General features: G+C 35.5%; 1 protein-coding gene across 4 annotated transcripts in view; it reads right to left on the bottom strand.

The window, feature by feature from the left end:
* Positions 1-27,092, bottom strand: part of EPHA6 (EPH receptor A6) — a 951,077-nt gene that overhangs the window by 870,885 nt on the left and 53,100 nt on the right. For 2 of the 4 annotated variants that reach the window (XM_063630562.1, XM_063630563.1), the window contains exons 2-3: positions 24,820-24,884; positions 19,426-19,515 (exon numbers count right to left, since the gene is read on the bottom strand). In XM_063630562.1, coding sequence (XP_063486632.1) covers positions 19,426-19,515; positions 24,820-24,884 — 155 coding nt within the window. The remainder of the gene's footprint in view (positions 1-19,425; positions 19,516-24,819; positions 24,885-27,092) is intronic. The other 2 variants (XM_063630564.1, XM_055259907.2) reach the window with 1 other exon arrangement.

Below are 27,092 nucleotides of genomic sequence, written 5' to 3'. Positions count from 1 at the left end.
TCACTCTGTCGCCCAGGCTGGAGTGCAGTGGCACAAGTTCTCAACTCACTGCAACCTCCACATCCCAGGAATAAGCAATTCTCCTGCCTCAACCTCTCAAGTAGCTGGGATTACAGGCATGTGCCACCATGCCTCACTGATTTTTTGTATTTTTAGTAGAGACAGGGTTTCACCATGTTGGCCAGGCTGGCCTTGCACTCCTGACCTCAAGTGATCCACCTGCCTTGGCTTCCCAAAGTGCTGGGATTATAGGCATGAGCCACCACATCTGACTGGGAATGTGTGTATTAAGATTTAATAGATATTGCCAAATAGATTCCCAAAGTAGTTATACCAATTTTCACACTCACTAGTGGTGTATGAGAGCTCTACTTGCTTCATATCCTCTTCAAAAATTGACATTTTATTTTGTTTTCAGTTTAGTCATTTTGTTATGTGCATATTGAAAATTCATTCTGTTCTGAATATTATTCCAATATATTTGTGATTACAATTTTCAAACCAAAAAAAGAATAATTTTACAATGACAACCTTATATGTTCCACATAACTATTATATGTACCACATAAATATTATACTATTCTAGTATACATTTTTAAACCACATATCTATCAATCCTTCTAATCTTCAAGTTTTAATGCATTTTAAAGATTAAGCTCCTTTTCATATGTCTATTGACTATTTGGCCATTCTCACTTCTCAAATACATAAGACTTCGGGTCCATTTTTTCTACTGTGTCATCTTCATCTGTCTTCTTGTTGGTTTGTGGGAGTTCTTTAAATATTCTGAATATAAATCCTTTTTAAAATAACTGCACTGCAAATATAGTCTTCCAACCTGTGTGTTGCTTTTTGCTGTTCTTAGTGGTTTCTTTTAATGAATAAAAGCCTTTAATATTAATATAGTTCAATATGTAATACCGTTTATATTTTTATGTTTTTTTTCTTTTGGGGGTTCCGTTTAATAAATACCTACTATTAAAAACTCATGAAATTTTTTTAGCTTTATAATTGCATCTTTCAGATTTAGAGCTCTAGTTCATTTGGCATTGACTTTTGTGTATAAGCTATAAGAGGAGAAGATATATATGTATTCCAATGTGGATATCCTACAGGCCCCAGATTCATTTATTGAAAAATATTTTTCTCATATCATTGTAATATCATCTTGTAAATCAGGTCACTTAATATATGGTGGGTCTGCCTTTAAATTTTCTAGTATTTCCTACTAGTAAATTTGTCTATCCCTGTACCAATATTGTACTGGGGTATATACTATAGCATTATAATAAGTTTTCATATTTTGTGGTGTAAATACCTCAGTAGTATTCTTCTTTCAGATTTCCTTGGCTATTCTTTGAATTTGCATAAAATTTTCGAAGTGACTGATAATGTTTGCCTCTGAGTCCTCACCCAAATCTCATCTTGAATTGTACTCACATAATTCCTACATGTTGTGGGAGGAAACTGGTGGGAGATAATTGAATCATGGGGGTGGTTTCCCCCATATTTTTCTCATGGTAGTGAATAATTCTGACAAGATCTGATGGTTTTATAAGGGGTTTCTGCTTTGGTCTCTCTCTCATTCTCTCTTGCCACCACCATGTAAGAAGTGCCTTTCATGTTCTACCATGATTGTGAGGCCTCCTGAGCCACACGGAACTGTGACTCCAATAAACCTCTTTTTCTTCCCAGTCTCGGATTTGTCTTTATCAGCAGTGGGAAAATGGACTAATACAGTAAATTGGTAACTGTAGAGTGGGGTGTTGCTGAAAAGATACCCAAAAATGTGGAAGTGACTTTGGAACTGGGTAACAGGCATAGGTTGGAACAGTTTGGAGGGCTCAGAAGATAGGAAAATGTGGGAAACTTTGCAACTTCCTAGAAACTTGTTGAAAGGCTTTGTCCAAAATGCTGATAGTGATATGGACAATAAAGTCCAGGCTGAGGTGGTCTCAGATGGAAATGAGGAACTTGTTGGGAACTATAGCAAAGGTGATTCTTGTTATGTTTTAGCAAAGAGATTGGCCGCATTTTGCCCCTGGATTTGTGGAACTTTGAACATGAGAGAGATGATTTAGGGTATCTGGCGGAAGAAATTTCCAAGCAGCAAAGCATTCAAGATGTGACTTGGGTGCTGTTAAAGGCATTCAGTTTTATATGGGAAGCAGAGCATAAAAGTTCAAAAAATTTTTAGCCTGACAATGTGCTGGAAAAGAAAATCCTATTTTCTGAGGAGAAATCCAAGCCAGCTGTAGAAATTTGCATAAGTAGCAAGGAGCCAAATATTAATCCCCAAGACAATAGGGAAAATGTCTCCAGACCATGTCAGGGGTCTTCACAGCAGCTCCTCCCATCACAGGCCCAGAGGCCTAGAAGAAAAAAGTGGTTTCCTGGGCCAGGCCCAGGGTCCCTGTGCTGTGTGCAGCCTATGGACCTGGTGCCCTGCATCCCAGCCACTCCAGGCACGGCTGAAAGAGGCCAACATAGAGCTCAGGCCATGGCTTCAGAGGATGCAAGCCCCAAGCCTTGGCAGCTTCCACATGGTGTTGAGCCTGCCAGTGCATAGAAGTCAAGAATCCGTGTTTGGCCAGCAACCCCGAGAGGACCCACAGACCCTCTGAAGGAAGCAAATTGCTCCTGCAGGACCCAGGTGACCCTCCCAAAACTGTGAGTGCCCTAACTGTGGAAGTGGAAAAGGGAGACCCTCCTCTCCCAAACATACACCCTAACTGGTGAAGCTGAAGGTCTGTTTGCAGGAGAAGTTTCTGACTTTTTCTGGAGCTGAGTCAATTTGGAGAGCTGAGTGAAACACAGTGGTAGAGGAAGCAGCAGAAAGGCCCTGTGAGCTCACTGGGTCCCCAAGCAGGCCATTCCTGCCTGGCAACACAGGGATTCAATGGGAGAGGAGCACGGGGTAAAATTCCACAGGCAGAAGGAAAACACTAGCTGAACTTTCTAGCAATCTGAATGGGGTGAGAAGCTTCCTGGCCAGAACTTGGGGGAGGGTGCAAATCCAGTGTGTACACTCCACAGGTGGGGGAAGAGTCAAACCCTTTTCTTTCACAGCTGGGAGGTGGGTAGCCTGGGGCAGGTTTTCAAGCCCACATCACTCTCCATCTAGAAAGAGACTGGGAGTTTGTTGTGGGGGCACAGTGGGAGTGAGACAGAGGCCCTTCAGTTTGCGTGGGAGCTGGGTGAGGCTTGTGGCTGCTGGCTTTCCCCTACTTCCCTGATAGCCTGCATGACTCAGCAGAGGCAGCCATAATCCTCCTAGGTAAACAACTCCAGGGACCTAGGAATTTCACTCCCATCCTCAACAGTAGCCACAGCAAGACCCGCCCAAGGACAGTCTGAGCTCAATACACCTAGCCCCGCCCTCAACTGATGGTCCTTCCCTACCTACCCTGGTAGCAGAAAACAAAGGGCATATAATCTTGGGAGTTCTAGGGCCCTGCCCACCCCTGGTTCCTCCTGATACCACCACAGCTGGTGCTCTCTGGAGAGCATAACCTCCTGGCAGGAGGCCAACCAGCACAAAAATAGAGCATTAAACCACCAAAGCTAGGAACTTTCACAGAGTCCTGTTGCACCCCCTCTCCCTGGCCACCTCCAGTGGAACAGGCACTGGTATCCACAGCTGAGAGACCCATAAATGGTTCAAATCACACGACCCTGTACAGGCAACACCACTACCAGCCTGGAGCTGGGTAGATTCACTGAGTGGCTAGACCCAGAAAAGAGACAACAATCACTGTAGGTCGGCTCGCAGGAAGCCACATCCATAGAAAAGGGGGAGAGTACGACATCAAGGGAACACCCCATGGGACAAAAGAATCTGAACAACAGCCTTCAGCCCTAGACCCTCCCTCTGACAGAGCCTACCCAAATGAGAAGGAACCAGAAAACCAACCCTAGTAATTTGAAAAAACAAGGCTCTTCAACCCCACCACTGCCACCAAATCACACTAGTTCAGCAGCAAGGGATCCAAACCAAGAAGAAATCCCTGATTTACCTGAAAAAGAATTCAGGAGGTTAGACATTAAGCTAATCAGGGAGGGACGAGAGAAAGGTGAACCCCAATGCAATGAAATCCAAAATATGATACAAGAAGTTAAGGTAGAAATATTCAAGAAAATAGATAGCTTAAAGAAAAAACAAACAAAAATTAAGGAAACTTTGGACACTTTTAGAAATGTAAAATGCTCTGGAAAGTCTCAAAAATAGAATTGAACAAGTAGAAGAAAGAAATTCAGAGCTTGTAGACAAGATCATCAAACTAATCCAATCCAACAAAGACAAAGAAAAAGGAATAACGAAGTATGAACAACCCCTCCAAGAAGTCTGGGATTATGTTAAATGACCAAACCTAAAAATAATCAGTGTTCCTGAGGAAGAAGAGAATTCTAAAAGCTTGGAAAACATATTTGGGGGAATAATCGATGAAAACTTCCCCAGCCTTGCTAGAGACATAGACATAAATATACAAGAAGCACAAAGAACACCCAGGAAATTCCCTGCAAAAAGATCTTCACCTAGGCACACTGTCATCAGGTTATCCAAAGTGAAGATGAAGGAAAGAATCTTAAGAGCTGTGAGACAAGCATCAGGTAACCTATAAAGGAAAAACTATCAGATTAACAGCAGATTTCTCAGCAGAAAACCTACAAGCTAGAAGGGACTGGGACTCTATCTTCAGCCTCCTCAAACATAACAATTATCAGCCAAGAATTTTGTATCCAGCAAAAGTAAGCATCATACATGAAGAAAAAATACAGTCTTTTTCAAACAAACAAATGCTGAAAGAATTATCCATTAGCAAGCCACCACTACCAAGAACTGGTAAAAGGAGCTCTAAATCTTGAAACAAATCCCAAAAACACATCAAAACAGAACATCTTTAAAGCATAAATCACACAGGACCTACAAAACAAAAATACAAGTTAAAAAACAAAAACAAAAAACAAAGCAACAAAGAACATGAACACAATGGATCCTCACATCTCAATATTAACATGGAATGTAAATGGCCTAAATGCTCCATTTATAAGATACAGAACCACAGAATGGATAAGAACTCACCAACCAACTATCTGCTGCCTTCAGGAGACTCACCTAGCACATAAGAACTCACATAAACTTAAAGTATAAGGAGTGGAAAAAGGTATTTCATACAAATGGCCACCAGAAGCGAGCAAGGGTAGTTATTTTTGTATCTGACAGAACAAACTTTAAAGCAACAGCAGTTACAAGAGAAAAAGAGGGACATTATATAATGGTAAAAGGCCTTGTCCAAGAGGAAAATATCACAACCTTAAATATATACACACCTAACACTAGAGCTCCAAAATTTATAAAACAATTACTAACAGACCTAAGAAAGGAGCTAGACAGCAATACAATAATAGTGGGAGACTTCAATACTCCACTGACAGCGCTAGACAGGTCATCAAAACATAAAGTCAACAAAGAAACAATGGACTTAAACTATGCCTTGGAACAAATGGATTTAGCAGATACATACAGAACATTTCATCCAACAGCTGCAGAATACACATTCTATTCAACAGCATGTGGAACTTTCTCCAAAACAGACTATACCAAGCACTCTCTCAAACCACAGTGGAATAAAACTGGAAATCAACTCCAAAAGGAACCATCAAAAACATGCAAATACACAGAAATTAAATAGCCTGCTCCTGAATGATCATTGGGTCAAAAAAGAAATCAAGATGGTAATTTAAAAATTCTTCAAACTGAACAACAATAATGGCACAACCTATCAAAACCTCTGGGATACAGCAAGGTGGTGCTAAGAGGAAAGTTCATAGCCCTAAATGCCTATATCAAAAAGACTGAAGGAGCACAAACTGATACTCTAAGGTTACACCTCTAAGAACTAGAGAAACAAGAACAAACCAAACCCAAACCCAGTGGAAAAAGGGAAGTAACAAAGATCAGAGCAGAACTAAATGAAATTGAAATTTAAAAAATTACAAAAGATAATGAAAAAAAAAACTGGTTCTTTGTAAAGACAAATAAAATTGATAGAGCATTGGCAAGATTAACCAAGAAAAGAAGAGAGAAAATCCAAATAACCTCACTAATAAATGAAATAAGAGATATTACAACTGACACCACAGAAATACAAAAGATCATTCAAGGCTATTATGAACACCATTACACACATAAACTAGAAAACCTAGAAGAGATGGATAAATTCCTGGAAAAATACAACCCTCCTAGCCTAAATCAGGAAGAATTAGATACCATGAACAGACCAATAATAAGTAGCGAGATTGAAATGGTAATTTAAAAAATACCAACAAAAAAAAGTTCAGGACAAGAGGAATTTACAGCAGAATTCTACCAGACATTCAAAGAAGAATTGGTACCAATCCTTTTGACACTATCTTTGACAAGATAGAGAAAGAAGCAACCCTCCCTAATTCATTTGATGAAGCCAGCATCACCCTAATACCAAAACCAGGAAAGGACATAACCAAAAATGAAAACAACAGACCGACATCCTTGATGAACATAGATGCTAAAATCCTTAACCAACTACTAGTTAACCAAATCCAACAACATATCAAAAAGATAATCCACCATGATCATGTGAGTTTCATACCAGTGGTGGAGGGATGGTTTAACATACACAAGTCAATAAATGTGATACACCACATAAACAGAATTAAAAACAAAAAATCACATGATCATTTCAATAGATGCAGACAAAGCATTAGATAAAATGCAGCATCGCTTTATGATTAAAACTTTCAGCAAAATTGGCATACATGCAACATACCTTAACATAATAAAAGCCATCTATGACAAACGCACAGCCACATAATACTGAATGGAGAAAAGTTGAAAGCATTCCCTCTGAGAACTGGAACAAGATAAGGGTGCCCACTCTCACCACTCCTCTTCAACACAGTACTGGAACTCCTAGCTAGAGCAATCAGACAAGAAGGAAGAAATAAAGGGCATCGAAATCGGTAAAGAAGAAGTGAAACTGTCACTGTTTGCTGACAATATGATCGTTTACCTTGAAAACCCTAGGTACTCCTCCAGAAAGCTCCTAGAACTGATAAAAGAATTCAGCAAAGTTCCTGGATACAAGATTAATGTATACAAATCAGTAGCTCTTCCATATACTGACAGTGACTAAACAGAGAATCAAATCAAGAACTCAACTCCTTGCACAATAGATGCAAAAAATAATAATAGTAAAATACTCAGGAATATACCTAACCAAGGAGTCAAAAGACCTCTGCAAGGAAAGCTATAAAATGATGCTGAAAAACATCACAGATGACACAAACGAATGGAAACACATCCCATGCTCATGGATGGGTAGAATGAATATTGTGAAAATAACCATGTTGCCAAAAGCAATCTACAAATTCAATGCAATTCCCATCAAAATACCACCATCATTCTTCAAAAAATTAGAAAAAACAATTCTAAAATTCATATGGAACCAAAAAAGAGCCCACATGGCCAAAGCAAGACTAAGCAAAAAGAACAAATCTAGAGGCATCACACTACCTAATTTCAAACTATACTGTAAGGCCATAGTCACCAAAACAGCATGGTACTGGCACAAAAACAGGCACATAGATCAATGCAACAGAATAGAGAATCCAGAAATAAACCCAAATACTTAAAGCCAACTGATCTTCAAAAAGCAAACAAAAACATAAAGTGGGGAAAGGACAACATTTTCACAAATGGTGCTGGGCCTGTAATTCTAGCACTTTGGGGAGGAAAAGGCAGGTGGATCACCTGAAGTCAGGAGTTCAGGACCAGCCTGGCCAACATGGTGAAACCCTGTCTCTACTTAAAAAAACACAAAAAAAATTAGCCAGGCATGGTGGCGGGTGCCTGTAATCTCAGCTACTTGGGAGGCTGAGGCAGGGAGAATTACTTCAACCCAGGAGGTGGAGGTTGCAGTGAGCCAAGATCATGCCACTTTACTCCAGCCTGGGTGACAGAGTGAGACTCTGTCTCAAAAACAAAACAAAACAAAACAAAACGGTGCTGGGATAATTGGCTAGCCACATGTAGGAGAATGAAACTACATCCTTATCTCTCACCTTATACAAAAATCAACTCAAGATGCATTAAGGATTTAAACCTAAGACTTGAAACTATAAAAATTCTAGAAGATAACATTGGAAAAACCCTTCTAGACATTGGCTTAAGCAAGGATTTCATGACCATGAACCCAAAAGCAAATGCAATATAAACAAAGATAAGTAGTTGGGATCTAATTAAACTAAAGAGCTTTTGCATGGCAAAAGGAGCAGTCAGCAGAGTAAACAGACAACCTACAGACTGGAAGAAAACCTTCACAATCTATACATCTAACAAAGGACTAATATCCAGAATCTACAACAAACTTAAATCAGTAAGATAAAAACAAACAATCCCATCAAAAAGTGGGCTAAGGACATGAATAGACAATTCTCAAAAGAAGATATACAAATGGCCAACAAACATATGAAAAAATGCTCAACATTACTAATGAGCAGGGAAATGCAAATCAAAACCACAATGCGATACCACCTTACTCCTGCAAGTATGGCATAATCAAAAAATCGAAAAACAATAGATGTTGCCATGGATGTGGTGACCAGGGAACACTTCTACACTGCTGGTGGGAATATAAACTAGTATAGTTGCTATGGAAAACAGTGTGGAGATTCTTTAAGAACTAAAAGTAGAACTATCATTTGATCCAGCAATCCCACTACTGGGTATCTACGCAGAGGAAAATAAGTCATTATTCAAAAAACATACTCGCACACACATGTTTAAAGCAGCACAATTCACAGCTGCAAACTCGCAGAACCAACCCAAATACCCATTAATCAACGAGTGGATAAAGAAACTGTGATATATATATGTATCACAGATTGATGATTGAATATATATATACACACACAATGGAATACTACACATCCATAAAAAGGAATGAATTAACAGCATTATCAGTGACCTGGATGAGACTGGAGACTATTATTCTAAGTGAAGTAATGCAGGAATGGGAAACCAAACATCGTATGTTCTCACTGATACAAGGGAGCAAAGCTATGAGGACACAAAGGCATAAGAATGACACAATAGATTTTGGGAACCTGGGGGGAAGAGTGGGAGTGGTGAGAGGTGGGGAAGGGATAAAAGACTACAAATATGGTGTAGTGTACACTGCTCAGGTGATAGATGCACCAAAATCTCACAAACCACCAGTAAAGAACTTACTCATGTATGTAACCAAATACCACCTGTACCCCAATAACTTATGGAAAAATAAAAAAAAATGGAATTAGGACTTGGGAACCAACGCCTAGATTTCAGAAGATGTATGGAAACACCTGGATGCCCAGGCAGAAGTTTGCTGCAGGGGCAGGGCTCTCATGGAGAACCTCTGCTAAGGCAGTTGTGGAAGGGAATCCAGCAGGGCAGTCAAATCTTAAAGTGCGGAAGGGAAATGTGGGGTCAGAGCCTCCACACAGAGTCCCTACAGGGGCACTGCCTCATGGAGCTGTGAGAAGAGGGCCACCATCCTCCAGACCCCAGAATGGTAGATCCACAGTAGAAAGACCACACACCTGGAAAAGCTGCAGACACTCAATGCCAGCCCATGAAAGCAGCCAAGAGGGAGGCTGTACTCTGCAAAGCCACAGGGGCAGAGCTGCCCAAGACCACGGGAACCCACCTCTTACATAAACACGACCTGCATGTGAGACATGGAGTCAAAGGAGATCATTTTGGAGCTTTAAGATTTGACTGCCCTGCTGGATTTCGGATTTGCATGGGGCCCGTAGCCCCTTTGTTTTGGCCAATTTCTCCCATTTGGAATGACTGTATTTACCCAATGCCTGTACCCAGGAAGTAACTAATTTGTTTTTTATTTTACAGGCACATAGGCAGAAAGGATTTGCCTTGTCTTGGATGAGACTCTGGACTCTGGACTTTTGAGTTAATGCTGAAATGAGTTAAGACTTTGGAAGACTTTTGGGAAGGCATGATTGGTTTTGAAGTGTGAAGACATGAGATTTGACAGGGGCCAGGGGCAGAATGATATGGTTTGGCTCTTTGTCCCAACCCAAATCTCATTGAATTGTACTCCCATAATTCCCACATGTTGTGGGAGGGACCTGGTGGGAGATAACTGAATCATGGGGTCAGTTTCCCCCATACGGTTCTCATGGTAGTGAATAAGTCTTAGGAGACCTGATAGTTTTATAAGTGGTTTCTGCTTTGGCTTCTCTCTCATTCTCTGTTGCCACCACCATGTAAGAAGTGCCTTTCGTCTTCCACCATGATTGTGAGGCTTCCCCAACCAAGTGGAACTTTGACTCCAATAAACCTATTTTTCTTCCTAGTCTTGGGTATGTCTTCATCAGCAGTGTGAAAACGGACTAATACAGTGACTTATCAATTTCTACATACGTTAAAAAGAGAATAACCAAATGGAAAATAACAAGCATTGGTGAGGTTGGGGAGGAACTGGAACCCTCACCAATGCTGGTGAGAACATAAAAATGGTTCAGCCACTATGGAAAACAATTTGGTGGTTCCATGTAAAGCTAAACATAGAATTGGGATATGACCCAGAAATTCCTCTCCTAAGTATATATCCGAAATAACTGAAAGCAGGAACTCAAACAAATAATGTACACACATGTTCACATCAATACAATTAACAGTAACCAAATGTGCAAAAAGCCCAAATGTTCATTAATATACAAATGGATAAACTGATATATACATACAATGTAATATTATTCAACCATAAAAAGGAAGTACTGACACGTTATACAATGCAAATGAAACACAAAATCACGCTAAGTAAAAGAAGCCAGGCACAAAAAGGTCATATATTGTTCAATTCAATTTATACGAAATACACAGAATAGGTGAATCCACGGAGATAAAAAACAGATTAGTGTTTGCCAATGCATGAGGTCAGGGGAGGAAGAATGGAGTGCAACAGATTAATGGATATGGGGTGATGAAATATTTTGACTCTAGATAGAGGCAGTGGTTGTACAATGTTGTGAATGTGCTAAATGATACTGAATTGTTCACTTTAAAATGGTCAATTTTGTGATATGTTAATTTCAACTCAATTTTTTTAAAAAGGGGGAAATATTAGCTCAGGTGTTTCCTTTCATTACATTTACAGCATACTGAGAAATTTGACTTGTATTTGATACTGATCCTTCCAATACATGAACAGGTATATCTTTCAATTCCTATATGTCTTTATTTCTTCAAAGGTTATTTGTAGTTTTCAATGCAATGTTCTCGCACATCTTTTCTTAGATTTGTGATACTTTAAGTATTTGTGAGTTTTTAAATTAACTTTGTTTTAAATTGACACAAAATTATATATTATTTGTGGGGTACGGTGTGATGTTTTGATACATGTATACATTATGTAATAGACAAATCAGGGTATTTAGTAAATCTAGTACTTCAAACATTTTTCTTTGAGGTGAGAACATTCAAAATTCCCTCTTATAGTTATTTTCTTTAATTTTTTATTATAATAGCTTTAGAAGTATAGGTGGTTATTGGTTACATGGATGAACTATGTAGTGGTGAAGTTTGGGCTTTTAGTGTAGAGGTCACCCAAATAGTGTACATTGTACCCAGTAGGTAGTTTTTCATCCTTCACTGCCCCCTCCTATCCTCCCCGCTTCTGATGATATCATCTTATACCTAGAAAACCCTAAAGACTCCTCCAAAAGACTCTTGTATTTGATAAATGAATTCAGTAAAGTCTCAGGTTACAAAATCAAGTACACAAATTTGTAGCACTGCTATGCACCAACAATGACTAAGCTGAGAATCAAATCAAGAACTCAATCCCTTTTATAATAGCGACAAAAAATGAAACAAAATTCCTAGGAATATACTTAACAAAGGAGGTGAAGGATCTCTACAAGAAGAACTACGAAATGTTGTTGAAAGAAATCACAGATGACACAAACAAACGGAAAACATTCCATGCTCATGGATGGGAAGAACCAATATCACAAAAATAACCATACTGCCAAAAGCAATTCTAGTTCTTTTGAAATATACAATTTTATTGTAACCATAGTCACTCCACTGTGTAATAGGACACCAGAACTCTTTCCTCCTAACTCTAACTTTGTCCACATTGACCAATGTCTCTTTTTCCCTCCCCTCTACCTTCCCTATCCCCCACTAACTGCTATTCTACTCACTAATTCTATGAGATCAAATTCTCTAGACTCTGCACGAGTGAGTTTATGCATTAAAAGTCTATGTTTTTGATGTGTTGAAAATGTTATACATTTTTATTTTTTGTTTATAGTAGATATAAATTTGAATTTATAAATTGACCTTGTATCCAGCATTATGTTCATAAATTTTATCCAAATTACATTTATAAACAAAGGCAAAATGCTGGAAATGGATCTTTAATGAAATAAAGAAATACAGTAACATTCATAGTTTCCCTCTGAAGTGTTTTATCTTCAGATTTTCAGTGAAATAATGAAAATATAATCCTACAGTCTTAAACCCGATAATAGACAATATGTAAATTAGGCAGAATGTGAACACCATATTAAGTGTTCTGTATATTGCGTGAAATATATTTTTCTATGATAATTCTAATACTCGAAATAATTCTAATATTCAAAATCATAATTTATTCAGTTTTCACTTAAGTGATATTTATTGATGGTAAACTTAGTGCTATCAATTAATGTTAAATACTGAGGATAAATTAGTAAAAATGTAGACAATATTTGTGAATATTCACTTTATATGTTTTTCACCACTCAAATTTTATTCCTTCTCTACGATAAAAGAATTAAAATTGGAGGCTTAGAGATTTCAAATCTTAAAAACCTATTCAAAACCATCATATAAATAGTAATTTGTAAGAAAGACAGTCTTGTTGGAATGATATAAATTGTATATCTAGATAGACATAACATAGCTGGGGGCTATGTGATAATATTTAATGACATTAGCTCATAATAGCTTTTGTTGTCAAATGTACAATATTACATTTGAATATTCAACTTAATAGTCTGCATTTAGACTATTAAGTTCCTTGTGCTTGGATTGAATTTTTCTAACTATTCTATCTGCATTCAATTAGAGTAATATTTTCAAAATGTTAATTTGCTTACTACTCTCTAATAAATTACACTGAAATTAGGATAATAATGGCATGCCTTAGCATCACTTACAAGGCCCTTTTATCTGTTTTTCCTTGACACCTCTCTTCCTTTCTCTTGCTTGCTCTTTCTCTCTCTCAATCTTTCTGTATCCCCCTCTCTCTCTTTCTCTCTCTCTTTCTATTTTCCAGGCATATGGGCCTCCATTCATGTCTTCTAATGTGCCTTGCCAATTCTGTTCCCACTAGGGCTTATGGTCATCCAAACGATTAGTATAATGCTTATCAACAGAAAGAATACAAATTAACTATAATATGGTGGCTGTACATATTTATTTACTATGATATTTATAATGAATATGAGAATTTCTTATTTTCACTGGTAACCATAAAGAAATCCCTTCTAATGTGCACCAGAAAGCACTGCATTTAAGGTAAGCCTACAATCTGTTTAATTAATCACATTATTAAATCAAACTCTCTAAATCAAGAGAACAAATTTCATTTTATCTTCCCAAACATGGCCTTTAGGATGCATGAACATCCAAAGGAAATAAAATATATATATACACACACATACTATATACACACGCAAATCCTAATTCCATGCTTTCAATGAAAGACTTCTTTAATCTCATTGAAGTATTTGCATATACATTGCTAATTACGGGGAAGAAGAAGACTAAGTTAAGCATTATATTTATTAGCACAACAGGTTTTGTTTTGCTAAAATAAAACCAAGTCAATTCATTTTAAGAATCTATTTTGCTGACTATGGTTCATTAATTCAACATAGTAATTGCATGGATGCAGATTACAAAAACCTATTTAACATTTAATGCCGACCTATGTTTTCTGAAAGCTTCACTAGTTAGTATTAATTGTCTAAAATTTGCAGTACACCTATCAATCATTAAAAATCCATATGTTTCTATTTTTTATTCTCATCTTAATTACAAGGTGCAGGATTAATAACTACCCGGGGTTAATAATTCCCAGATGTGATTCAGATCATCAACTGTTCTAAACTGGTCATTAATTCTTTGAAAGTATATTATTAAGTCTGGATAGGCATTACTTAAATGGCTTACAGGCTATTTTGTAGTCTTTTTATTTTGTAGGTAAATATCTTTCCATTCCACCTTTAAACTTCTATTATAGTAAGAGAATAGTGAGAAAATGGATTGTCTAAAATACAAAAATAAGAGCAAATGTATAAACTTTCAACCTACACTTAAGACCAATGATGAACAAGAACACAGTTCAATTTTCACAATCATTTAGTCTTTTTTCCACAACTGATTCTGCCCAGTTAGTATCAAATTATTCCAGCTCCAATGAGAGTTGCAAAATATAGCCTTTAAACAATATCTTATTTAAAATAATTTGTTACATGTACATCGATTTAGCTATCCAGCCAACTTTTATTGAGCATCCCTCATATAGCACTTACTATGCCATCTACCTGACCCAGAGATACAACACCCAATCCATTACTGCAAGAGTTTACAATATGGTAAAAGATAAGACATTTAAGTATTGTGAGATAAATGCTATGATATGCACTGAGTTGCAGGTGGTCCCAGAAAAGGAGTTTCCTAATTCAACCTTTGGCAATATAAGTCTTCCAGAAGAGGCAGAAAATTTCTGTCTTAAGAGGCCAACAGGAAAAAATGAGACAGAGAAAGTGGGGGTTGGAGTGAAGAGAGATAAAAGGGAACATTGCAGATAGACAAAAGCATGGTCCTATATCCGCAGACAAGAGAAAGCATGTCACATAGAAGAAACTACCAAAAAGGTCTTTTTTAAAAAAGCTGGAAAGTGGAGGTGGCTGAAGGTCAGGGAATGTTAAAGATAAAGATCAGAAGACGCAGCTGTCGGCCACAGGTTAAATGGTAGGAAAGGAGAGGAGGAGTTTAATAGTTGGGACATGGACATAAATTGATCTTCAGTTTAGAAAATCAGTTCTGGCAACAGGATGAGGGATGGGTTGGAAAGGTCAGAGGAAGGGGCTGGAGAAAGACCCAAAGCAGGTAAACAATCTAGGATGCAACTATGGTAACTTGGAGAGGAAATGATGACGAGTCAAACTGATGATGGAGTGATAGATGAAGCTGATGATACAGGCTGATTTGAAAGAGCTTTTGAAGGTTGAATCAATAGGATTTGGTAGTTGCCTGTAGAAAATAAATTTATCATTTAAAATAGAAAATAATTAAATGTATAAAAATGTCTAGGCCAGGCATGGTGGCTCATGGAAGATCACTTGAGCCCAGGAGTTTGACACAAGTCTGCACAACATAGCAAGACCTCCCCATCTCTACAAAAAAAAAAAAAGAAAAGAAAATCTGTATTTTATTAGTAATTAATATCTTAGGGTTTCCTAAGATAATTTAGCATTTGTATGTGCTTGCTCTGGATTTAGACACAGATTATTTTATTTATAAATAAAATATAAATATTTTAGTGACTCTAGGTAAAACAATTAGAACTTGTGGATAAAATCAGAATCTTAGTTTATATTTTACAATACAGCAATTTATTTTAAAAGAAATAACCAGAAACTTCTCTTGGAAGTAAAGACTGAAGTTAAAGCTTTGTAAGTAACAATGCAAAAAATAAAGATAAAGTGAATAAAAATAAAAATAAATAAAAGACTATATTATGTAAGTCAAGAAGATTTGGCTTAATGAAACCCATACCTTTTAAAGATGTGTGTGTGTGTGTGTGTATGTGTGTGTTTGTGTGTGTGTGTGTGTGTGTAATGTGTATTATATATCTACATATTTTTACAGAAAGACATCATCATGGCTATTCATTAAAGAACAGTGGGGATACTGAAAAATGAATTCCATACATACTTATTTTTCAGCTGCCCAGAGAATACAAGGGTGATTATATATTCAGGAACATCAATAAATACTTCATATCTGATTTATTAAATCATTGTTACCTGCTTTTCTGTTACTTTTCTTCCTCACCATAGAATTAATTTCATCATTCTCCAAAACATGCTCTTTCAACTAGTGAAAAATGAGGCAGCAATCCATTTTCTTTTGCAGAGGTTGCTGTACAGGAAGGAATATTCTGAGAGAGTGGAGAAAGAAGTGACACAAATCATAGTTGCTCGAGTATTAAATATTTAAAAATTTATGGACTCTATAATAAACGATGCATATTCCTTCACCTGTTTCTCTGCACTACCTGGATGCAGAGGAGGTCATTTACCCATGCATGAGCTGATAAAAGAAAGCCATCAGCTTTGGATGATTCATGTGCCTGAGTTCTCCTCAAGGAAATTCTACCTTCCACGATCTTTCACGTTTCTTGTTCTGTCTCAAAATGGTGCTGGTGTTTCACTATGATGATGATGATGATGATGATGATGATGATGATGATGATGATGATGATTACTAGTGCAATCTGTATTTACAATCTGGCAGCCCAGATAAAAGGAATTTAAGAGAAACTAAGAATTGGACCTGAAGATTCAGCAGAAACTTGGTCTTCTCTACAGGTGCTAACTACCTTAATCTTTCCTTTCTTCATGGCTTTTTCTCTGCATCTTCTATGTTCTCCTCCTACTACTGAATGGCCTCCCTTTAGTTACTGGACTTTTTTCCTGCTCTCCTAGAACTGTTACTTGCACATGACTTCAGGTCATCAAGTCCCCCTACTCTAACCCTTCTGCACGTATCTTTAAATGTATCTTTACAGCAGATGTTTCTGGCTGCTATTTCTCCTGAACTCTTAACATAGAAATCCTAAATTCCTAAAAGAGGAGTATGATTGGCTTAGTCATTTATGGAAATCCCCATGAGAGGTGACAGGAGCTGGTTAGTCAATGAACTAGTTTTCTTTAGATTATGTGTCCATCTTTGTCTCAATAACATATGGGCAAGGGAGTAGGGCACTGTGTCACTAACTATAACTGGTATCCCTCAGCAAGTCCCTTGCCTGGACAATTTACTTTAGAAGACATTTTGAGAATGGCAAGTACTCCATCATTTCAAATATAATTATTTCTATAAGTTTTTTTGGACTGGACTAGTCCATATTTTACACTTAATTAGCCTACAGTCAATAACAGACATGTAAAAGACACAATTATGAGGCACAAATAAATGAAAGCAATGTCTCTAAAAGAGACCCACTAAAGGAATATTTCTTTAGTTCCTAAGATAATTAAATATAAAAACAATCTAAAACATGCACCAGATATTCTTAGGCTTTTAACTAAACATTTGTGAATAATTAAGCATCCTTAGTTTGATTATTAAGCTTCAAAGGAGAATTAATCTTTACAGTACTTTTCAATAACTATGTATCCTTTTAAACAAAATCGGTCTTTCTAACAAGACTGTAACTAGATTAAGTCTGCACTTGGTCAGCCTTAGAGAGTTCTTTTACCCTTCACTGCAGTCATCACAATGTTGAAAATCAATTTGTGGTTATAGCTACACCGTAATGACTAAAGTCTTGGCTTTGGGATTGACATGACCTGTTTTAATACCAGCTTCTTTGGTCATCACAACCATGGGTAGGTTCTGAAACTTTTCTCAGGTCTAGTTTATTCATATATAACATGGTAATAAAAATATTTACTTCACATAAATATTATTGAGATCACGAAAGTATGTAAAATGCTGAAATGCTGAATTGCAGTTCTTTTACAGACTCATGACACATTAATAATCTGAATATTCGGGGACAGAAATGTACATGGTTATTCTTATGAAGTCAAGACATACAGAATTAAATCTCTAAGAGCACCTGGGAGTTTCATCATCTACCGCTCAACATACATACCACAAGAAAGCTCTGAAATCTTCCTTTACCGATTTGTAAGGAAAAATAGCAACAATGTCATGTAAAGGGATAAAAGCTTGATTTATTGTTTAGATTGAATGAACTTGAAAATAAAGCCAACTGCTACAGACAGTGATTGATACAAAGAGAAAGTGAGAATTTCAGGACTGTTCATTGCAAGAAAATAGAAGGCTAAGGAAAATTAAGTAGAATTATAATTTGTAAAACTGTTTAAGCAAATGTTGCAACCCATTACATAATGTTTGTGACAGTTGAAAATGTATTATTTTGCCTGGTCCAGCAAAATAAGTAGTTTAGAATTAGCTTCTCCACTGTAACAAGTAAAAAGCTGAACAAACTGAAAAATCAACAACTGCACTTAGATCAGCGGGTAAAGCACTGCCCCAGAATTGGAGAGATGGACTGGTGGATACAGAGAATCATAACTTTTTTTTTTTTTTTGAGATGAAATCTTGCTCTGTCTTCCAGGCTGAACTGCAGGGGCATGATCTTGGCTCACTGCAACCTCCACCTCGCAATTCAAGTGATTCTCCAGCCTCAGCCTCCCGAGTAGCTAGGATTACAGGTGCCCGCCACCATGCCCAGCTAATTTTTGTATTTTGCGTGAAGATGGGGTTTCACCATGTTGGCTAGGTTGGTCTCGAACTCCTGACCTTAGGTGATACACCCACCTCGGCCTGAGAATCACAATTTAAGGAAGCAGAATCCCAACAGTTTATGTGTAATGAGAATATCAAATGGGGAAAAAAAGAGAAAGGAAGAGAGCAATATTTAAAGCAATAATGACACAGACGTTCCTCCAAATTATTGTCAGGCTCCAAACCACAGATTCGGGAAGCTCAAAGGACACTAAGCAGAATAAATACCAGAAAAACTATACCTACATATACTGTATTCAAACTTCAAAAAATATTTTCACATCAAATAAAAAAAAAACAAATATAAAGAAACAACCTTGAAAGAAGCCAGAAGACTCAAACACCTTAAGTATAGAGGAGCAAGGATAAGAATTACATACAATTCATCCTCAGAAACCACGCAAGCAATAACAGTGGAGTGAAATATTTAAAGTATTTAGAGATTTGTTAAAGCCCACCAACCTGGAATTCTGTACTTTGTAAAATTTTCCCTTAAAAATGAAGAAGATATAAAGACTTCCTCGAACAAAATTCAGAGAATGTGTTGCCAGCAGACCTACTTTGCAAGAACAAGAAATGTTAAAAGACACTCTTTGGAGAGAAGAAAAACGAAATAGGTCAGGAATTTAAATCTACATAAAGCAAGGAAGAGGAGAGGAGACAGCAACTTTGGAAGCCACCCTCCGTAAACACAGGAGGCTTCTATCCTACAATGCCATGTGTTCCTTTCTGCTCGTCCCAGGAGCCACAAGGAGATCCCCAGGCAATCATGAGCTCACCTGTGCTGACATGTGCTTCAAGAGGGACAAGCCCCTGAAAGGAATGGTCTCAAGAAACAAACGCTGGCTTTGCATATTGTGTTCCTCCAACTGCAAATGATTATAAGAGAAAGTTTGGGTACTTAACATGACCATCTTCAAATATGCTCAGCTATCACATAAGATTTTGTGCAGGAGGCTGTTCATTTACAGGCTGCTCTTTTAAAATATTTGACTCATCAAACCAAAGGAAGAAACGTAAGAATTATGTCTCATGTATCTATCTCTTCCAAGTGAGTATCCAGGTTTACTTTTCTATTCTAGAGAAATGCTTTCAAGGAACATAATACACTGGCCTTCAAATTCTATCTCCTGGTTAATTCAGTTCAGCATCTTTTAAGAGGCCATTACCACACTGAAATCTCACATCTAGGGTCAATGAGTCTTTCTATTATTACTGCCCATATTTGCTTTGAGTCTTTCTATTATTACTGCCCATATTTGCTTTGGCAATTCTTGGTTATGAAGCTAACTTAATAAAATATAACATATGTTTTGATTATATATCAAGCAAACCTGAACGTAGTATTAACAGCTAAAGATCATAACTAGTACTAGATCCTAAGAGGGTTCATATATTTTTGTAATGACTGACCATGTCCAGCACCACTTCCAGTACGTAAAATAGCATTTTTCACATAATGTGTGGTGAAAGATTAAATAAATGAGTGTACATGTATATTTTATTAATATTTAAATGAAAAAAGTACTCATTCTATATTTTTGTCTTATTTGTTAAGTAAACAAAGACACAAAAATAAAATTGTGGTTCAGAAGAAAACAATATTTGATACATGATAAAACATGATTCTGGAAAAAGCAAAGAAACAAACGGTCTATATAGAAGTCTGGATTTTTCATTTCTTTAAAATACTTGGGGTTCTTGCAGTACTCCTAACGATAATATTTATGTAATGTTTATTATGAACCAGACATGGTTTTAACTTCTTTACATATATTACATAATTTCATCCTTCTAATAATCTAATGATATCAGTACTATTATCAAGTCATTTCCCTTATGTGGATGGCAATTAACACCTCACAGCTATAAAACGTCTTATAAACATGGATATTAAAGAAATGCACACTGATAGAATTGATTATTAACAAAACCTAATGCATTTCTTTGAAATATGGAACAATATAATTGAAATTAACATGATGAGCGTTTAGAACATTGCCATATATGTTGTGAAGTTTCTAAGAAGAAAAAATATTTAAATATCAGTTTGAAAACAGTAACTATAACAATCCATATTCACCAACAGAAATTATCACCAAAATTTACATTTTCAGAATTTGAATATGTACATGGTATAGTTTTGGATAATTTCAATTTTAGGATGAATCAAAATGTAAACTGAAATCTTGTACTATGATGAATTACTTCTTACTATATGAAATATATAAATTGCATTATAAAAACAAATGTTTATTGGTAGATACTCCATTCTCTATCATAGTACATCCAATCTTTGATTTTCACCTTTGGAAAAATTATATTAGGAAATGATGGGCTCTGATTAATGGAATAAAGTATCTTTCTACAGAGGTTAATTGTAATCTATGCTTCTTTTATTATAAAAATAAAAATCATTAGTTGTTAGGTTTACTTACAGCTTTTATTTACACATGAATGACAAGTTTTCTTATTTTCCTGTGATGGTTAATTTTATGTATCAACATGACTAGGCTAAAGATAACTGCTAAAACATTATTTCCAGATAACGGCTAAAACATTATTTCCAGGTGTGTGTGTAAGGATGTTTCTGGAAGAGCTTAGTATTTGAATCAATAGATAAAGAATATCTGCCCTTCCTCACTAATGTAACTTGACCTCATCCAATCCACTGAAGCGGAGATAGAATGAGAAAGATGTAGAAAGGACAAATTTGCTCCCTCTTCTTAAGCTGGGACATCTGCCTTCTCCTGCCTTTAGAAATCAGAGCTCCTCGTTCTTGAGTCTTCAGACTTGGAAACTGACATCAGTACCCACTCCCCGGGCCTTTGGACTAGGACTAAATTACACCACCAACTTTCCTCGTTCTTCAGTTTGTAGATCATGGGACTTCATGTCCTCCATAATCATGTGAGCCAATTCCCAAAATAAATCTAAATATCTCTCTCATTAGGTAGAAAAATAGATATAGATATGTGTAACAGATACAGATATACCTCCTATTGGTTCTTTTTCTCTAAAGAACCATGACCAATACATGAAGTATTTCAGGGTAAGTTTCCTAATACCAATTCACTATGTCCAACAGATAAGATCACATATCTTGTACTATATTGCATTGCTGAAGCCCTAGTGATCATCTAAGTCAGAGCACACAAAAATTATCTATAAAATATGATATTCAAAACCAATATTCAATATTAGAGAAACACAAAGATTTCTAATCTCCAATTGTCATTAAAATAAAATGTGATGTAATATCCAACAGCACTTTTGTTTTCCTAACATCAATTTTGTCTTAATGTTTAATTAACAGGTACTCCACTGTTGAAAATGATATTTGATTTTATATACTATAGTGGCTATATCTAAGTCCAATACAACTATGTAACAAAGATCTCATCCACCATGTACACATTAAACATAGGTTTTAAAAGTTAACTTACTGATGCAGAGATATGCACTATCTACCTCAACTTAGTGAAATTCTAAGTCTTGAAAAATGTGGTTTAGCCTATGATTACAGGTCCTATTTCTCACTGTATACCTCCACTCCAGCCAAATGATTATTTCCACTGCATCCCTACAGGCCAAATGATTCTCAACATTCCTAAAACCTGATACATACATGAAATATTTCTGTGCCTTTGCTCAAGCCACTCCCTTCGCCTAGAAGTTGCCTTCTCCCTTTTTCTTCAAGGCCAATTCCTTCACGTTTTTTTTTTTTGAAAGAGCTGACATGCAACTTCTTATTCCCAATTTTCCCTGACCAGAATTAACCTCTCCTTTTATTATTCTTTCACAAAACATTACTCATATCAACCTGAAGACACATTCTTTGGCCTAGTGATTCTGTATAATTATCACTGTGCTTCAATACCCCTTGAGGGAAGAAAAATCTGTCTTAGGCACCATAACAGGGTATTTGGCATACAGCAGCATAAAACAGAAGTTTGTTAAACTGAATTCAGGACAATGCTTAAAAGAAAAAGTATATTTTAAATGTTGACACAAATGAATTGATAAGCAAATGTTTTAGAAAACTCATAATTCTCTTTTCATTTCTGTAAGCCTAAAACTTATTTGTTCAGACTATTCATCCTTTTTCCATAATTACTAACCAGGGATGCTCAATTTCCTACTGAAATAACTATTTATCGGTCTGTTCACAGGCAGACTCTGAATGCCTAATTCTGTAACTATATCAGCATGATATTACTAGTGGAATGATGATTTTAAGTAAAAAGAAAAATCTATGGAATCAATGATTAAATTTCCTATATTTTATGGAGCACATTATACAATTTCAAAAATGTCAATTCTTTATAGGAAGAGTTTTCTTTTCAATTAAAAAGTTATTCCTGAGAAATACATTATTTATAATACCAAATATACTTTACCTCGTATATTGCCAATTATATTGTCTACATGTCTCTTCCACCCATGACATATTTGTAAAATCAACTGAATTAGTGTCTACGTAAAAATGTAATTGTTAAAATGGTCAATCAAATTAGCATGCCTCAGTGAAACTGAGTACGTGAAAAAATTATATGATTTCAATTAGATATAATTACAATTTTAATGTATGGATATAAATGCTGGTTTACATGTTATAAACTGATTAACGGTTCTGGTGGATTTTAAATACTGTAACCTATATTGATATCTAGATTATTTTCATTCTTGGCATTTTCAGTAGCCTCTTTCCAAAGTTCTTCATCCTTACTGAATAGTTCCTTATTTTAACCTATAAATAGCATTAAGTAAAGCTCCATTAGTACCAGTAATCTATCCTCTTCATTAAAAAAGAAAAAATAAATTGCATATTTTTAAAATCTTATTTATACCTTCTATCCATTCTACTGTTCATAAGATTATACACACACACACAGTCACACACACACACACAGACACACAAAAGGTATTTTAGAAAAGTTTCATTCATTTCTTAAAAGTAATAAACATGACCCACTTAATATACTCAACAATACTAATGTTTATTCATTTTAATAGAAATAAGACAATGAAGATAAAAGCATAATCCTAGTTTAAGATATATACCTCAGAAAGTTTGATAAGAGCTCTAGTAGAATAAACAAAAATTTCAGAAAAATAAACTCACAGTATATAAAACTTACAAATTTAAAGAAGCAAATGGGCTGTTAAAGAGAGGAAGATTTAACTCTTCATAGGATATTTTAGTTGAAAATACACACTTAGTGAATAACTGTTGTTGTAAAATGTCAAATTCAAACAGCAAATGCAAAAGAGTCTAAAAGAATAAAACATATTTGGATCAATTTCTCCTTTGAGATTTAAATTTGAAGATATAATAGAAGAAGCAATGTGAAAATGTCAACTAAGAATGTGATTAATAAGAAAATTACTATTTCTAAGGAGAAAAAGGAAAGCTAACCCAAGTGTATCTGAAAACATGTGACTGCCTCTATTATTCAATATTTTGATTAACTAGACAATAATCAAAGCAAAATGCTTTACAAATCACCCTTTTATTTGAGCTTAGTGTGAAAACGAGAAGTAGACATATATTGTAATATGAAAATGATGCAAAATATATAAAAATATATAAAAAGTCAAGTACAACCATAGCTAAAATGTTGGTCCATGAAAAACTGTATTTTGCAAATTAAACATCCTTAACAAGCCTTTAAATACAACGATTTCAGTTAACAAAAACCTAATCACCTTGTATATTTTCACGAAGTTCAAAAATGCATAATATTTTAGTAGACTTGTATTCTGTATTAAAAACCAAATTGTTAATATTTGCACAATCCATTTATACTATGGTAGTTTAAAGTTTATTTATGCACAAATACTCATTGAGGGTATCAAATTTAACATAAATTTAACATATATAAACTTACACACAGAAATTTATATTTAAGGAAAATATATGGGAGATATTCTAATGTCACTATGTATAAACATAGTATTAAAGAATAATTACTAATTTAGGAGAAAGGATCTTTACATATCATTCCCACTGATTACCAGTTCTAACTGTATTTTAACCTTTTCTATGAGATGTTAAGTTATATGTCAAAATTCATAACAAGTAGGGCCCAAAATTCACTGTTCCATCAACTATTAGGAGATCTTAAAAAATCTAAAAAAGATGGCGATTTTTCAAAGATATTAAAACTTACCCCATTTAATGGATATGTTTTCCATCCTAGCTCTCCCAGCACAGTTGTTGTATCAAGCAACACAACTGGAATTAAATAGAAAATAAAAATTCCATGAATTTCTCAACTAATGCAAAAATATATGAAATTATTAAAGTTATTTAAATCATTAATGTCAATTACGCTTACTATTATTCACTGAATTAAGTTTAATGAGTTATCTTCAGAAATTTACATATTAATATTAATATAAAATAGTATTAAGTAATGATAAAAATGCATAAAGAATTTAAAAATTAAAGTATGTATATTTTTGTTAAACAATGCTAAATGAAATTATTAAACAGAATTAACTCATTTTTAATAGCAGATGTTTAAAACTGATAAAATAACTACCTCTGCTTTTCCCCCACTTTCATTTACAGTATTTTTAGACCACATTCAGGAAGAAAATTCTGTTTTAAAGCAGATTTCTTTATTCTCTTTTTGTGTTATCAAATGTCCTTATATATAATCAGCCAAGTATTTAAAAAACTCATTTTGAAAAATCTTACAATCTTTAAAGCATTGACTACATTATTATTATATACACTAGGTAGTTTACTTATGGCTAAAGGATGCGAAACCAAATGTGAAAACCATCCATCTCTTTTCCTGACCAAAAGTAATTCATAATCTGGTCAAAGAAGCAGACATGTAAACACATAATAACATTTTCTGTTAAATTATAAAAGTGAAGTTATATTAACATCTTAGCAATTAAGTTAGGCTAAAGTTGGGTTGGCAGTTCTGGGAGAACTTCACAAAGGGGATCCAATTTGAACTGGTCTAGGATGAGCGGGTTTCAATCAGATAATGATAAGATTTTTTTTAATTTTAGAATACTTTCTATAAACTAAAATATGACTAAATCAGTTCTCAGTTGTGGGGTGGAGACTATTTGGGGAAAGTCAGATGATAGAAACGATTGGGAAAGACAGATGGAGATCAACTAAGGAGGGTTTTTGTAACATTTCTGGCAGGTAAATGTGGAGAGCTCATCATTCAGCAGATATTTATTTTTAACTACTACCCCCTAGGCCTCCAGATGTCAGTAGGCCATGAACCTCAATCTGAGAAACAATGTTCAGGTACCACATCATTAATTTTGGTTTTTCATCTTGTTAAGGAAGTGGGATTTCTTTTTCCTTTTTTTTTTGTTTGTTTGTTTTTTAAAGAGACAGGTCTTGCTCTGTTGCCCAGGATGGAGTTCAGTGGCACAATCATAGCTCACTGAAGCTTTGAACTCCTAGACTCAAGGCGATCCTCCTGCCTCAGCCTTCTGAGTAGCTGGGACTACAGGCACGCACCACTGTGTCTAGCTAATTTTTTCATTTGTTGTAGAGACAAGGTCTTAACTATGCTATGCAGACAGGTCTCGAACTCCTGGCCTCAAGTGATCCTCCCACCTTGATCTCCCAAAGTGCTGGGATTACAGGCGTGAGCCAAGGCACCTGGCTGGGGGTTTCTCATCTATAATTTTTTTAAATGCAATTGTGAGTATGTTATTTGGCACCTGCTGTTTGGTGTCTACTCTAAGGATTCTGAGGTTTTACTTAGGTGAACCACTGTGATAAATTCTATTGATACATTTTTCAAATATGAAAGTATCCTTAAATTCCTGGGTTAAACTCTACTTACTCATTGCAGAATATTCCTTTAGTATTGTTAAACATACATTTGTAAAACTAAGCCATAATTTTTAATTAATTTTTATTGTGAAAAATTTTCAAATACTTTTTGAAGTAGAAAAAAATAGTACAGTGAACCCTCACATACTCATCACTCAGGTTCAATAATTACCAATTAATGTCCAATCTTGTTTCTTCTATACATTTTTACCTACTTCTCCACTACAAGATTTATTTGAAGTAAATTTCAGGAATCATATCATTTCACCTGTATAAAAATTCAACATGTATTTCTAAAATACTGTTTTAATATACCTACAATATCTTAATTCATTAATACAAAAAGTAATTCCTTAATGCAATGAAATATCCAGACAGTGTTCAATATTCTTTATTGTCTCATTTGAAAAGCAACTGAGATTCAAATAAGTGCTAATAAGTTAGCTGGCATTCCTGTTTAAGTGTTTTTTTTAATCTATAAATTTCCCCAATTTTTATCAGTTAGATTTAAAATTTGTTTGACTTACAACAAATCCACCCTCTTTAAATGTACATTTTTGTAAATCATGACAAACTCCTACATCCATGGAACCATGGCTACAATCAAGCTAGAGAATACGTCCA

This window comes from Symphalangus syndactylus, chromosome 21 (assembly GCF_028878055.3).
Source record: "Symphalangus syndactylus isolate Jambi chromosome 21, NHGRI_mSymSyn1-v2.1_pri, whole genome shotgun sequence".
NCBI classification, from domain to species: Eukaryota; Metazoa; Chordata; class Mammalia; order Primates; family Hylobatidae; genus Symphalangus; species Symphalangus syndactylus.
The sequence above is the reverse complement of the archived record's forward strand: the minus strand, read 5'-3'. Positions and strand labels throughout refer to the sequence as shown.